The sequence below is a fragment of the Microcaecilia unicolor genome, chromosome 4, assembly GCF_901765095.1.
Source record: "Microcaecilia unicolor chromosome 4, aMicUni1.1, whole genome shotgun sequence".
In the NCBI taxonomy this organism is placed as follows: Eukaryota; Metazoa; Chordata; class Amphibia; order Gymnophiona; family Siphonopidae; genus Microcaecilia; species Microcaecilia unicolor.
The window spans coordinates 298,755,819-298,769,866 of NC_044034.1; the positions used below are offsets into that span (position 1 = coordinate 298,755,819).

Here is a 14,048-nt window from a genome sequence, read left to right on the forward strand (position 1 = left end):
ACCCAGTGTGCATGTAAAAGATTGTATAACCCACATCTGTGTATTCTTCGCGAACAGCACTTATAAAATTATAAAATCTTTTGTATTAACGGTGGTATATATACGGAAGAATATGGTAATCTCACGTTCTTTTTGTGGGTCCCTCCTCATTGAAAGTGAAGTACATTTCAAACAAAGGGTTGTGAATTTCTTTACTGAAGGCTAATGAACCTAAGGACCTATTTCATCATCCTGAATATTTTCCTCTAATTTTTCAGGAAGTTTGGCATGGTAGTTAAAGTTATTAGGATGAGAACCAGGTGTTAAATCACACTACCACCTTGTGACCTTAGGCAGGTCACTTTCTCTTGTTGCCACAGGTACTCTTAGATTGTAAGGTGTTACTTGAGTTAATATTGTAAGCTGCCTTGGCATTTGAAAAAGCAAGCTAAAACTCCAAAATTATAATTTGTTTCACTCTATCTGTGATTGAGTGGGTCACAATAAAGCATACATAATTAGTATATTTCACAGCTCATTTCCCTGCTTAAACTTCTGCCAAACCAGTCTGACACCAAATTGCATTCCTGTCGCAGTCAAGATCCCAGCTTTCCTGTCCATCTCTTAAACCCTCAAAACGCCTATTGATTGTACGTATGCAATCATTTCCAGAAGCTTATCGCGATAAATGCCTTCAATTGCTTCTGAAATAAATTCTATCATTCTCGGTTCTACTTGCAGTTCTACTCTTTTGGATGAACCACTGAGAATGCATGATGGCAGGTTTCTGAGAGGGCTGTATAAAGGGATATGAAGTAGATTTGTACCTTCAGACCTCAAAGGTCCCGAAGGTTTATAAATGTGCAAGATGATAGTATTCATATTATAAGGTCTCCCAATGCAAGGATGATAAGTCAGCATCTTAAATTTGCTTCTCCATCCTCTAGAAAGCAAATTGGAGGCCAGCTAAGCATGGAGAAATGTTTTAAAACAAACTCCAGTCTGCTGCATTCTGAACAATTTGTAGTGCTGTTATTAAATTATTTTGTAGCTACAAATGAATTGCAATAATTTGACCAGAGTAAAGTTTGTAAAAACCATTTTGAAACTGTCAAGTGCTAATGGTTTAACCTGAGCAATAAAAACTAGTATTTATTTTAGGGTCTCTCTGCTCATTCCTGCTGAGGAGGAGGGGCTGGCCTGCTTTTCTGTTTATTCCCACTATCTCTGTGGTACCCCCAGATTTCTTTCCTGATTTGTGCTGTTGAATTAGGAACTCAGTGTACAATGAGGAAGGAAATATGACTCATATGGTCGTATTACAGTTGGATATTTTTCAAAATCCTTGGGAACATAAGTAGGAAAATTGACTGGATTATTAACCAGAAAAATGAGCTCCCGTGTCATGTTCACTGTTACCAAAATGTGAGGCTCTTTGAATGTAGTTCTTGTTTGGAAACGAAAATAACTAACAGGAAGGAGGAAATACATTTTTTGGGGGAAAAGTCCATGAAGGGTCACTAAGACACTCATGCTACTAAATTTTCCATCTTTTGGAGCAAACAAGCTGTAGTTAGTGTCCATTGGGAAGTACTGCAGTCCCTGCATTGCTCAGAATTAGTACTTTGGGGCATTGTCTTGCATTCTGGTGATCACATATGCATTTTTTATCCTTGTAGGTGTGAGAAAGAAGGCAAGTTACATCACTCCAGTCCCAGGGGGTGTTGGCCCCATGACAGTTGCCATGCTAATGAAGAATACAATCATTGCTGCTAAGAAGATGCTGAAACCTCAGGAGCTACAGGCTGTAGCAGTTTAACACCACCTCATTACCACTGACTCTTAACATTCCAAACCAACTCCCAAAACAGGCCGATAGAAATGCAATATTTTTATTTATTGTACAGAAATGAGTAACTTTAGAGGTCAGCAGTTATTTATTACACAGTTGCTTGGAGCATCTGTGTTTTGGTGCTGCTTCGTGCAGAGTAATAACTCGTGGAGAATTTGCTTTTTCCCATAATTTCCATCAAGCTCCATACAAAAACATCTCCAAGCAATGAGCACTGGTGGTAGAGCAGAGTAAGCTGTCCTTGTTGCAAATACTAAGGTGCTAAAGCATGTTTCAGAAAACTTGGTTTAATATCACATGGTATAGAAGGTTACTGCCACATTCTGCAAAGCACGTGTGGTTTTTCAGTGTTCAGAGCAATGGGTTCCTAAGCTGTGGCTGAGGATCCCTGAATGGTAGCATAAGGTTTGCAAGTGTGTACTCATAGTAGAACAGCATTAAACACACTTGCAAGGAAATGTCAGCAAGATGTAGGTGATTATTGGAAAGGGAAGCAATTTTAGGCAGTTACTGGCGTGGTTTTGTCTTTTAGGTTATGGGATATTTACAACAGTCGTTCTCAAACCTATCACCAGCCAGTCCTGTTTCAGATAAATGTTTGTAAATTTATCTCAGGTTTTGAAAACCACTGACTTCAGCTTTAAAAACATGGAAATGTCAAACAATAATGAAGGATGTTATCTCCTGTTGGACCTTTACGGGGTCTATTTTGTGGTTAGTTTGTATTTTCCCCTTAGCTGTCCATTTAAATAGCTACCATGCTCTTTATAATTTTGTGACATTAACTGGAGTAAGTAATATATCAAAGGTCTTCAGTGTGGTAAATAGTTTAAATGGCAAGGACAAATCAAGGTCAGGTATACATATAAAGTATCACATATGAGTTTATCTTGTTGGGCAGACTGGATGGACCATACAGGTCTTTATCAGCTGTCATCTACTATGTTACTATGTAAGAGAATAACAGCTGAGAAGAGGCAGAGTAAAGCAGGGGCTGTGAAGACTGATCGATGGATTAAGACTAGCTGCATCCTGAACAGACAGGTCATTTTCTTTACCTTTCAGTGGTGCTGCCAAATACTGTTGTGGGCCCTGTGACCTGGATCCCTGCTCAGTTTGGGGATCTTTGTATTAGTTAAAAACATGTCCATGACATTTCTGAACTGTGTATGTGGCTGAAAATCTAGATAATTTTGTTTTTAATAAATAGTCAAATTGAGCAGTAAAATAACCTGCTGCCTAATAAATAGCTTTACTCCCATGAAGGTTTGAAACTTCTGAAATTTTGGAGAAAATGCCCATTTAGGCTAGAAATAGTTGTTACAATGTGAAGGTTTATTTGGGCCCAAGATATTTCAGGTCAAGAATGTTTAGGATGTTCTGGGAAATGCATTTTGGAGAAAATGCCCATTTAGGCTAGAAATAGTTGTTATAATGTGAAGGTTTATTTGGGCACAAGACAGTTCAGGTCAAGAATGTTTAGGATGTTCTGGGAAATGCAGACCACATGTTACTGTATAACAACACCAGCTGAATTTATTGTAAGAGCCTTTTCATATTTTTGTGTAAAATTTGAGTTTTTAAGCATTGACAGTTTTTTTTTTTTTGGGGGGGGGTGGGGTGCATTTTTTTTTTTTTTTTTTTTAAGTATGGGGATAGGGCACTATTGTGTCAGAGGCCCATTGTTCATTGGGTCTGTAAATCAGTGTGTAATACCTTGTAAAATGCAACTCCTTGGTCTGACTAAAGAATTTGTGTGAGTATGGAAAAGCTGTTTGTAAGCACGGAAATACACTGTGAAATTGAACTGACAGTGATAAAGGTACTGAACAAATATTTTGAAGTCTTTTGTCTATATACTTGTACTGTAAATCAATTAACTAATTACAACAGAAAAAAAAGTAGGCCAATAATAATTTTAGCATTTTTGTGGCTGATCCATTGTCCTTGAATATTTTGGTTCTAGTGTTGCAATACATGTGCTGTAGATTTAGACTAGATCTGAAACAGTTATTTGGGCCATTAATCTAGAAGTATGAACATTTCCTGAAGTTTGGGATCTTATGCTGGGGTTTACTAAGCCAGTAGTGTGGCTGGCTGTTCGCTAGTGCTGACACAGTCCATTCACTGTGAATGGACTGTGTTGGCAATGCCGTATGGAAGCCACTAGTGTGGCTTAGTAAACAGACTCCCTTAGTGAGAAAAATGTTCTAGTTAGAGAAAAAAAGGTTATCTTTCAGGTGACATAGTGCCCAGGGCCCATGCTAGTCAGTCACACTTTTGGGAGCAATAATTTTCCAGTCATTGGTGGGCTGTGTACATGCTTTCCTAAAGCAATATAGCACTAGTAATACCTAAATCTGTCTTGACAGGCTAGTTTAAAATGAGTCCCTTCAAACTGGGCTCTTGTTCTTTCTAACATGTGGATCATTAGAAATGTAGAAAAGGAATCTTCCTAGTCAGGATCATGACTGTAGATGGGGTCACAGTCAGGGAGGTTAGGAATAGGTCCTGATGATATTAAAAGTCATGTGAATGGCTATTCCTGCAGGGTGCAGGGCTGGCCCAGAGCACAAAAAAGTTAATGGCCAGTCATCAGCATTCCAATGCTACAGCCTTGCGTTTGTTTTCCTGGTAGTGTATTGGTGTGCTTGGGACTGTGGAGAACATGTGACTTGGGCTCCTTATCCCATCTGGGATCCTTAGAGCATGCAGGCATGGGATCCTTGTGCAGCTGAATTGCTTCATGCAAGGGAAGTGCAAAATTGTGCTTTTGGAGCATTGCTCTGCTCCACACCACCCCTTACAGGATCAAGAACTCAGAGGCATGGGATCTAGAACAAAAAGAAGCAGGTGTGTAGAGCAGGGATAAATTTACACTTGTCCTCTTTTCCCCATCACAGATTGCACAGTATTAAATTGGAGTGGGGTAAGAACAAAGGGTTAGGGTGTTGGCATGGAAATAATATAGCCTAAAGGCAACCCAGAAACATGCCAGCAAAAAGGTGTGGAGTAGACACCAAAATCAATATGAGGGGAGACAAGGACCAAATATGTATACCTTTATTGAATTGGGTAGAAGGGATGATACAATAAAGACGTTTAGAACTCTCAAAGGTATACACTAAGTGGAACTACTACAGAGAACAAACGCAAAGAACCTCTACAAAATAGTACACAATTGACACATTCAGTAACATCATAGAATGAAATGACCCCATCGGCACAAGATCTAGCAAAATATTTTGAGAACAAGATAGCAGACCTAAGAAAGGGGCTGACATGAGACAACGGAAACCCAGATACATACATAGAGGAAATGATAACGCAACATGAAAGTATAATAGTGGACAGAATATGGTCATCATTCACTCCTTCCACTTTTGACATCATTAATCAAACCATAAAAACATTCTCAAATGCAGCCTATGTACTAGACAACTGCCCTAACTACCTGATGAAAGAAGCTCCTGCACATTTCAGAGACCAAATTCGATCATACACATCATATGTGTTTTCCAGTGACATATTTCCTACAGAAAAAAGCAGTCTAGTCCTAACTCCAATCCCAAAAACCATGCAAAAAAGCAAAAGTGATATTTCTAACTACAGACCTGTTGCAACCACACCCCTTATGACCAAGATCATGGAAGGTTTAGTAGCCAAGCAGCTCATGGAATATCTAAACAAATTCTCTGTACTCCATGAATCTCAATCAGGTTTCCAACCAAACCACAGCAGAGAAACACTAATAACCCTACTAGCCAACTTTAAAAGAGAGATCAGCACAGGCAGAAAAATCTTACTTCTACAATTCAACCTATCTAGCACTTTTGGCATGGTTGATCACAAGATCCTGATAAAACTTATGACAAAATCGGTATTGATGGAGAAGTACCAAAATGTTCAAGGAATTTTTGACTTCCAGTTCCTACCAAGTAAAGATGGGCAACACACTCTCTTCCATAGACAGCAGAATGTGGAGTCCCCCAAGGATCACCAATTTCCCCGATACTCTTCAACACGATAATGACCCCACTAGCATAAAAGAAATCGAAACCAAGATAAACCAAGAAGTGAACATTCTAGAAACCTGGGCATCCACATTGAAAGTTAAAATTAAACAGCAAAAACTCAATTCCTAATCCTGACCCACCTACTGTGAGGACACATTTTCCAGCAGTACTCTAAATGGGATTACCCACCTGATATCTGACAGCATGAAAGTCCTAGGGATTACACTTGATAGAAGCCTATCATTTGAACAACAAACAACGAATGTAGTCATGAAAAGGTTCGGAACAATGTGGAACAGGGCTGGTGCTAGGGTCTCTAATGCCCCTCTGCAAACTATCAGTTGGTGCCCCTCCCCGTGGTCCAAATAAATCAAAATATCCCAAACTCTTGTTAATGAGTATGCAACTATACTAATCTATATATCAAAGCATACTACTGGAGCTACTGTAGTAGAAAGATTGATTTATTGCGGTTCTGGGTGATCCCCTTACACTGATAACTACAATTTTTTATCTATATAGAGATGACCTCAGAGATAATAAACTCACCCAAGCAAGGCACTTGATAAGCAACTTTAAGGGTGGATGGGTTTCAGCATCTCCTTTCTCTCTTCTCCCTCCCTGCACCCTTTTTCAATGCAGTGCCTTAAAAGGTTTAATTTATTTGAAACCTTCCCAGAGGTAGATATTCAGTTTTATTTCATGATACTTATATCACTAAAACTGCGTAAAAAATTATTATATCTGGTAGAATTCCTGTAATTATTTTAGGCTGCAAAACAGGCAGTGCTTCATTAAATGAGTTTTGAACATTTATATCTGTACTTGTGATGGTGATAAATGAAGGCAAGTGATAAAGGTGATAGAATATATCACAATCAAGGTAAGGGGAGGGGTGTAAAGATGCTATAGAGAGCTTGTTAAGTGATGGAAGTGGAAGAAATTGCTTTCTGTGGTTCAATCCATGACTGCTTATGTGTAAAATTAATTGACTAACGTTGGGATGGGATTTCCTTTACAGCAGGGGTGGGCAACCTGTGGCCTTCAATTGAGTTTTATGCAGCCTGAGACACTGGGAAGTATACACAGCAAACATTCAAAAGCATGGATTAATGAGAGAAAGTCAACATGGATTTAGTGAAGGGAAATCTTGCCTCACCAATCTACTACATTTCTTTGAAGGGGTGAACAAACATACTTATGTACTTATGTCATATGCCACTTGCCCCTTCCCCTCACATATTTTCCCATTTTAGCAGGATCCTATAATCCTTGTACTTCCTTCACCTACCCAGGCACTCTTTCCTGGAAATAAACCGAATGGTGGTGTCGCTCTTTGTACCTAAAGCAGCCTGGGCCCATAACTACTGTGTTGGTCTTGGTTCTGTTAACCTCTTGCAGCAAAGTGTACTCATAAATTGTTGTAGGTGGTATGTTTTTATTGGACTAACTTTAGCATACCATTGCCCACATATTTGTTGGCCTTTATTTTCAACTTATCCAAGTGGCCTTCACTACTTGTCTGGTGGCCATATGGCTTTCTTAGAAACAATGGAAGCTGTGCCTATGAGTTGACAGGCACGAGTTCTCAATCGGTGTGACTCATAGGAATAACAGAGAAAATATTATTACCAAAACTCCTGTCTGGAGGGAGGAGAGGAAGATGGAAAGGGGAAGATGTGATCACATACTGTGCACTGATTGTACACATATACACACACTAACATACCTTTCTTCCTATGTTGCATAGCTATCCAGGAAATTTAAAGCACAAGTCCTGTATTTTGTTAAGTGTTGTAGTAAAAAGAGCTGATACAGCTACACCCTTTCCAGCTAGCAACCTGGCATTTTAAATTTTCTTCTGTAGTAGTTGGTGATTCCAGTATCCTGCTCCTGCCAACCTGAGCTTTCTCTATGAAGCTTCCCACCTATGCAGAAACAGGATGTTATGTCAGAGAGAATACTTGGGGATTGGCGCTAGTGGGCTGTCTCAATAGCTGCCACTGACTGCTGGGGAAGGGACAGGAATAACATTAAACTGGTTGAAAAGCACTGTCCTAGAAATGTATAAGTTCTGTATTATTATGATTAATAACTCCAGGACTGGTCTGAGCTCCCTTTCCTGGAACTGAGTAAAAGTTGGCAGCTCTGAGAAGTAAGGAGGGGGGCGGGGAGCCAGAACCTGCAAATGGTAAAGACCTTCCTTTTCCTTCCCTCCCTCGCCCTTTACTGGATTGCTCTCTAAGGATCCAAGGAAGAGTAGCGACCACCTCAGCGTCCTCCCTCCTCCACCACATATTCCTAGGTTCTCTATAAGTCTCACAGCCCCCTTGCCCCCCGTCTGCTCTCTTGTGCCTAGTTGTCCCCTCATCTATCTGGTCCTGGGTCAAGCACAAAAGATACAGTTCTTCCAACCTCCAGTTACTGACCAGAAGCAGTGCTCCATGGCCATCTTTCAGCAACAATGATGCATTTCCTAAGGAACAGGAAGCTCATGCATGAAAAGGGGGGGGGGGGGGGGGGGTAGGCATTTGAATACATACAGCGGCTCTTGAGATTTGTGCTGGCTTTCTGTGTTACTGATGAGGCAGAAAGATGACCATATGGTATCAGTTTGGTCAGTGCTTCTAGGACAGAGGACCATCAGACCCTTTTTGTGGTTGAGGCCTTCATGCTACGGGGGTGCTGCTGGTCAAAAATTATCCCACTGGATATGATACATGAGTTTGACTGTTGATAACTCCATGCTAGGTACTGAAATATTGTATATAGATATGGGTACCTGAAGAAGACCTGACTGCAGGCCCAGTCTGAGGGTTGTGCAATTGGTGCAGCTACACAGGGTGCAAGGAACACAGAGAAGCAAAAGATCATTCCTTGCCCATTCTCTGTCCTGTAGTCGCTACAGAGTAGGTGGGGACAGGAGTGTTAGGGGACTTGTCACACAAGTTAGATTCTGTCTTGGGCCCTCCTGCCTGGCTGCTTTATTTCAGAGAACTGCTGAGAAATTAATTGAACATGTGAAATAGCAGCATTTTGGATTATTAGTCAATACCTCTAAGGCCTTTAAATGTAATGTAGTGAGGGTTGTTAATGATTATACCTTTCTTTATGAATAAAGTGAATGGCTGAGAAGTGTTTAATGTAGTAGAGGTCATTTATAGGAGTATGTTCTGCATTACAACACATATATGCCTGGTTCTTAAAAAGTAACACATGGATGGATAGCGTTGTTGACACCGAGTTTAATCTAGAGCATCAACCCAGTCCTTGGTACACACCTAGCAAGTCAGGTTTTTAGGATAGCCACAATAAATATGGATGATTTGCATGCACAACCTCCATTGTATGCAAATCTATCTCATGCATATTCATTGCAGGTATCCTGAAAACCTGACTGGCCAGGTGTGTGCTGAGGTCTGGGTTGAGAACCCCTGCCCAAGAAGATTTCTAGAGTCACATAATAAAACATAATGGAAAAATGTAATGCAGTAGGTTAGACACTGAGATATGCTGGGGTCTGAGGGGGAAGGGGGAGGGGGTGGCAACAGAGTCATGATATGAAGCTTGCAATAGTTGTTTTCTGGAAAATGATGCAAAATCAATTCAGGGATGCTGATCAGAAATGGGCAAACTAGATGGCTTGACCGAAGTTGCCTAAATCTCTGTGTCATCTACAAACGTTTCCTTCTAACCCTATAATGTCACTTACAAATATCTTGAGTAGAATCAGCTCCAGTACTGATCCCTGAGGCACTCTGCTACTCAACTTTCATTCCTCAGAGTGATTTCCATTTTCCACCACATTCTGCCATTATCAAGTTGACCAATATATGATTGTTTATCACCTGGGATTCCATCCCCAACAGTATCAAAGGCTTTGCTGAAATCCTAAGTAGCATGCCCTTGATCCAATTCTTTGGTCACCCAAAGGTATCAATTAGATTTGTGTGACAAGATTTGCCTTTGGTAAAGCCATGTTGCCTTGGGTCTCGTAATTCATTGGACTGTAGATATTTGACTATCCTTCCTTCAGCAGCATCTCCATTACCTTTCCTATAGTCAGTGTAAGGCTCAGAAGTCTGTAGTTTCCCACCTCTGTTACCACCTTTGTAAAAAGAGACCACATCTGCCTTTTTATAGTCCTATGGTACTTCTCCAGTTTTCAAGGATTTATTAAACATCCTTTAGTAGGTCCAAAACCTCTCTAAGTTTCCTAAGTATCCTGGGATGTATCATCAGGTCCCATAGCTTTGTCCATGTTTAGTTTTGCAAATTGTTCATAAATATGTTTCTTCTGGGAAACGGGGTGATATCTACATCATCCTCATGAATAACATTGTTAAACATTCGTGGTCCTATGCTGCTTTTGTTTTCTATGACTATTGAACAGAAGAAATTGTTGATTAGTTCTGCTTTTCTCTCATCTCTATCTACACATTGACCATCAGTATTCTGAGTCTTGTAATTCCACCTCTGGCCTTCCTCCTTTTGCCAATATACTTGAAAAAAAATCTTGTCTGCTTGCTTCAGATCTTTCACCATTTTTTCTTCTACCCATGCATTTGCTATTTTGATTTCTTTCTTCCTTTTAGCTTTGTGGTGGTCTTTTTCATGTCCCTCTTTTTGCAATCAGATCATCGATAAATTATTAACCCACTAGTAAAAAAAGGCCCGTTTCTTAACGCAATGAAATGGGCACTAGCAATGTAATGAGTTCCTGCCATTAATGTTTCCACGGTTGTATTCTGAATGTAATTGTTGTTTACATGTGTAAGATTTCTTTATATACAATAGTTTTTGTGTAAACTGTGTTACAATGTGGTAAAAGTTTTCCTTGTTCAGGCCCTTCAATCAGTTTAACAATCACATCAGAAGAGCTTCTTACTCGTGAGCATGCAACATACAGTTGCCCATGTGAGAGACTGAGAGTGACAGTGTGTTTTACAGTGTAAGAAAGAGATATACAGAGTGATTTTGTGTTTGTGATGTGTGTGAGTGACAAAGTGATTAAATATTTGTCGTCCCTTCTGTTCTGTGCACTTGCCTCCACTGATGTTCGTACCTCCCTGTATATGATTGATTGTTAGAGATTCAATCCACTCCAGTTCCCTCCTCCAAGTTCCGCTCTGTCTGATTGGTTCTTCGTTCCTGTGATGTTGCGTTTGTTTGCTTGGCAACTATGCAGCGTTCCATTTCCTCGTTGTGAGGGCGGGGACAGTGAGAGCCAATGAAATGCTGAATGACACTTACGAGCCCTACACTGCTACAGTGCCACGGAGTCAGCTTCAGAATGTTGGAGGTGCTTTTTATTATATAGGAAATGTGGCTCCAGTGCCATCAATATCACCTTGGCTGTCTCTGCTCAGCAGAGACTGCCTCCTTACCTCTGTGTCTGTGTGCCTTGTCTCTATGGGACACCCAGTTCCTAACCAAGATTAACTTTGTGTCATAGAGCTCAAAAGGATATACCTTTATCGACAGCCACAATTCTCCACCCAGAGCTTACTTTTTGTTGTATTTATACCACATGTATTGAGGTGACACCTGCATGCAGTGTGGGGGGGGGGGGGGGGCATGATGCTCATAAGAGAACCCTTATTTATGTATCGTGGCAAGTGAAGAAAGGGTTAAAACTTCCTGAAAAATGCCTTAAAGGAGTTACTAACAAATGCAAGCATAGCAAACTCTACTAGACATAGGCCAAACAAGACATGGTATGTGTGCACAGGGGTGGCCCAAGGCAATCTGCTGCCTGAGACAGGGATGAGATGATGCCTCAGCCCCTCCCCCTTGCATCATGCCCCCCCCCCCTTGAGTTGAACATCTTTCCACACTTTCTCTGCCATCTCCCTCTCCTCCCTGGCTGCGATCTGGCATCTCCCCCCTTCCTTTCTCACCCCCTCTCCTTGAGCCTACCTTCTTTTTTTTGTTGTTGTTTTCAAAAGGCAGTGGTGGCAGCAATTCCCATACGCCGCCCTGCCACTGGCATCTCCTCTATACTGCGGCCTGCCTACGAGGAAACAGGAAGTTACGTCAGAGAGATGGCCCACAGTACAGAGGAAATACTGGTGCTGGTGATAGGGCATCGTATGGGGATTGCTGCCGACTTTTGAAAAACAAAAAAAGAAATTAGGCTGAGGGAGGGGAGTTGAGGAAGGAAGGGGATAAAGATGCCGCTCCATAAAGAAGGCCGCCTGAGGCCCCAGCCTCTGTTGGTCTAATGGTAGGGCCACCACTGTGTGTGCATTTCTAAATATCTATAGGAAAAGAGGAACTAGACCCCAAAATAAAAGAAGCTAAGGGGTCCAAATCTAACAGGTGTTTTGGGGTCAATAGAAGACAAAAGTTGCAATTGCTAGCCATCTTCGTGAGAAAGCAAACTGCACATGCTGTGTTAGCAAAAGCTAAACGAAGCAGGTTATAATTATCACAATTTGTTAAGGTAGTTGAGAAGTGTTTTGTGTACCAGACTTTTCCATTGTACATGCACCCCAGATGTAAGTACGTTTACTTAGATCACCAACTTCCCCCTTCTAAAGATATGTTGCTGACTCCAATGATTTCTGTATAGACTGATAACCTCATGTCTTGCTTGGTTATACAGAGCTGTGGGTGCTGCCAGACCTCAGAGGAATTTGGACAGGAAAGAGTTTTCCATGCCTCCCATGCAACTATAAATAAAAGACCAGCTTTTATTGATCTCTTCTAGAATGTATTTTATTTTTCAGCTAAGCTTATCAATACCCAGTGGAGACTGTAAATATCACCACAGGAATGAAAAAAAAAAGAAACCAAAGAAAAAGGTGATGTTAATGTTTTGTTTGTTAACTTCCAACTAGTAAGTCATAAGCACTGAACCATGATGGGGCTATAACTTTAAAAAAAAAAAACAACAACAACAACCCAAAAAACAACAGATGGTCAAAGTAGAATGATGTTTGGGAGCAGGGGGGGGGGTGGAGGGATAAAAGCAATACAGTTACTTGCCCTCTAGAAACCATCCTCCTATCCTTCTCTCCCTCCCCCCATCTCTCAATTCTACAGCCATCACTAATCCCCTCTCTCCATCCATTTCTCTTTGCTTAATATCAGCCTCTCTTCTTGTCTGGCAGCTCCTGCATCTCTCTGTTCCCTAGCCCCTGACAGTATGGCATATCCCTCAAATATAGCAGCATGAATTACATGTGGTCTTCCCCTTCCTACCCACAGGAAGCCACCTTGAGCCCTCTGTCCTCCAGAGCCCCGGGCCTTGCAATGATACAAGCTCACTTAGCTCCAGCTCTATGTATGATGGAATCCCCAGATTCTATATATGGTGCTCAGATTTGGACGTGCTGTTAACCATCAATAATTAGATGCTAAGTGACAATCGGCACCAATTAGGATTTGCGTACATATCTGGCTGTGCACTATTCTATAATGCTGAGAGCCTAAATCCCAGTGTGTGAAACCCAAGAGAGGAGCATGGCCATGGGAGGGAAATGGTTGGGTCAGTGGCATTCACAGAGCAAAGAGGGAGTGTATGCAGGCTGGAGTTCCTTGGCTTTTCAACAAACGGCATTTGTGAAGACTGGCATTGCAAATGGAGTAGTTGAATGGGCAGTAACACTGCAGTATTCAGTCCCCTGAGGAAGGCATATGGTGAAATGGGTCCCCGTTGGGATTGATATTCTACTGCTCCAGATTGCCACACAAGCTAAGTTTTTAACTTTCAGTTTCTTTTTGACTTGGTTATATGAAAATTAATCATGTCACTATACACTTTTGTTGATAGAAATTGTCTGCACTAACAATAATTTTTTTCATAAAAAATCATTTATTGGTTTGGTTGGGGTTTTTTGTGACCGATGATAGAAGCTGTGAACTGTGGTTTAGATGCTGTGATATTACATTATTTTGGCATCTGGAAGGATACCACAGTCATCTGAGGTCTTTCCCCCCACCATTCCTTTATGGTGTTAGATCACACAGAGGTTATTCCTTATTCCAAAAAGTTTAATGAGTCTTCACGCCCAACTTGGGCACCAGGATTTACACTGGGTTTGAACAGGTGTAAGTCTGGTGTCCAGAGTTAGGCGCTAATTCTGGAATGGACATGTACCCTTTACAGCTTAGTGCTGATCTTTTCTAATGCCCATTTTTGAATGCCATGTATAGAATTAGCCCTGTAGTGTAGCATCAGTGGCTTGCAAGCAAAT

At 41.0% G+C, this 14,048-nt stretch overlaps 1 protein-coding gene across 1 annotated transcript in view; it reads left to right on the forward strand.

The window, feature by feature from the left end:
- The window catches only part of MTHFD2 (methylenetetrahydrofolate dehydrogenase (NADP+ dependent) 2, methenyltetrahydrofolate cyclohydrolase), a 34,964-nt gene extending 31,303 nt beyond the window's left edge, over window positions 1-3,661 (forward strand). Inside the window, exon 8 of the mRNA XM_030201795.1 lies at window positions 1,659-3,661. Coding sequence (XP_030057655.1) covers window positions 1,659-1,798 — 140 coding nt within the window. The 3' untranslated portion in view covers window positions 1,799-3,661. The remainder of the gene's footprint in view (window positions 1-1,658) is intronic.
- Window positions 3,662-14,048: the final 10,387 nt, after the last annotated feature.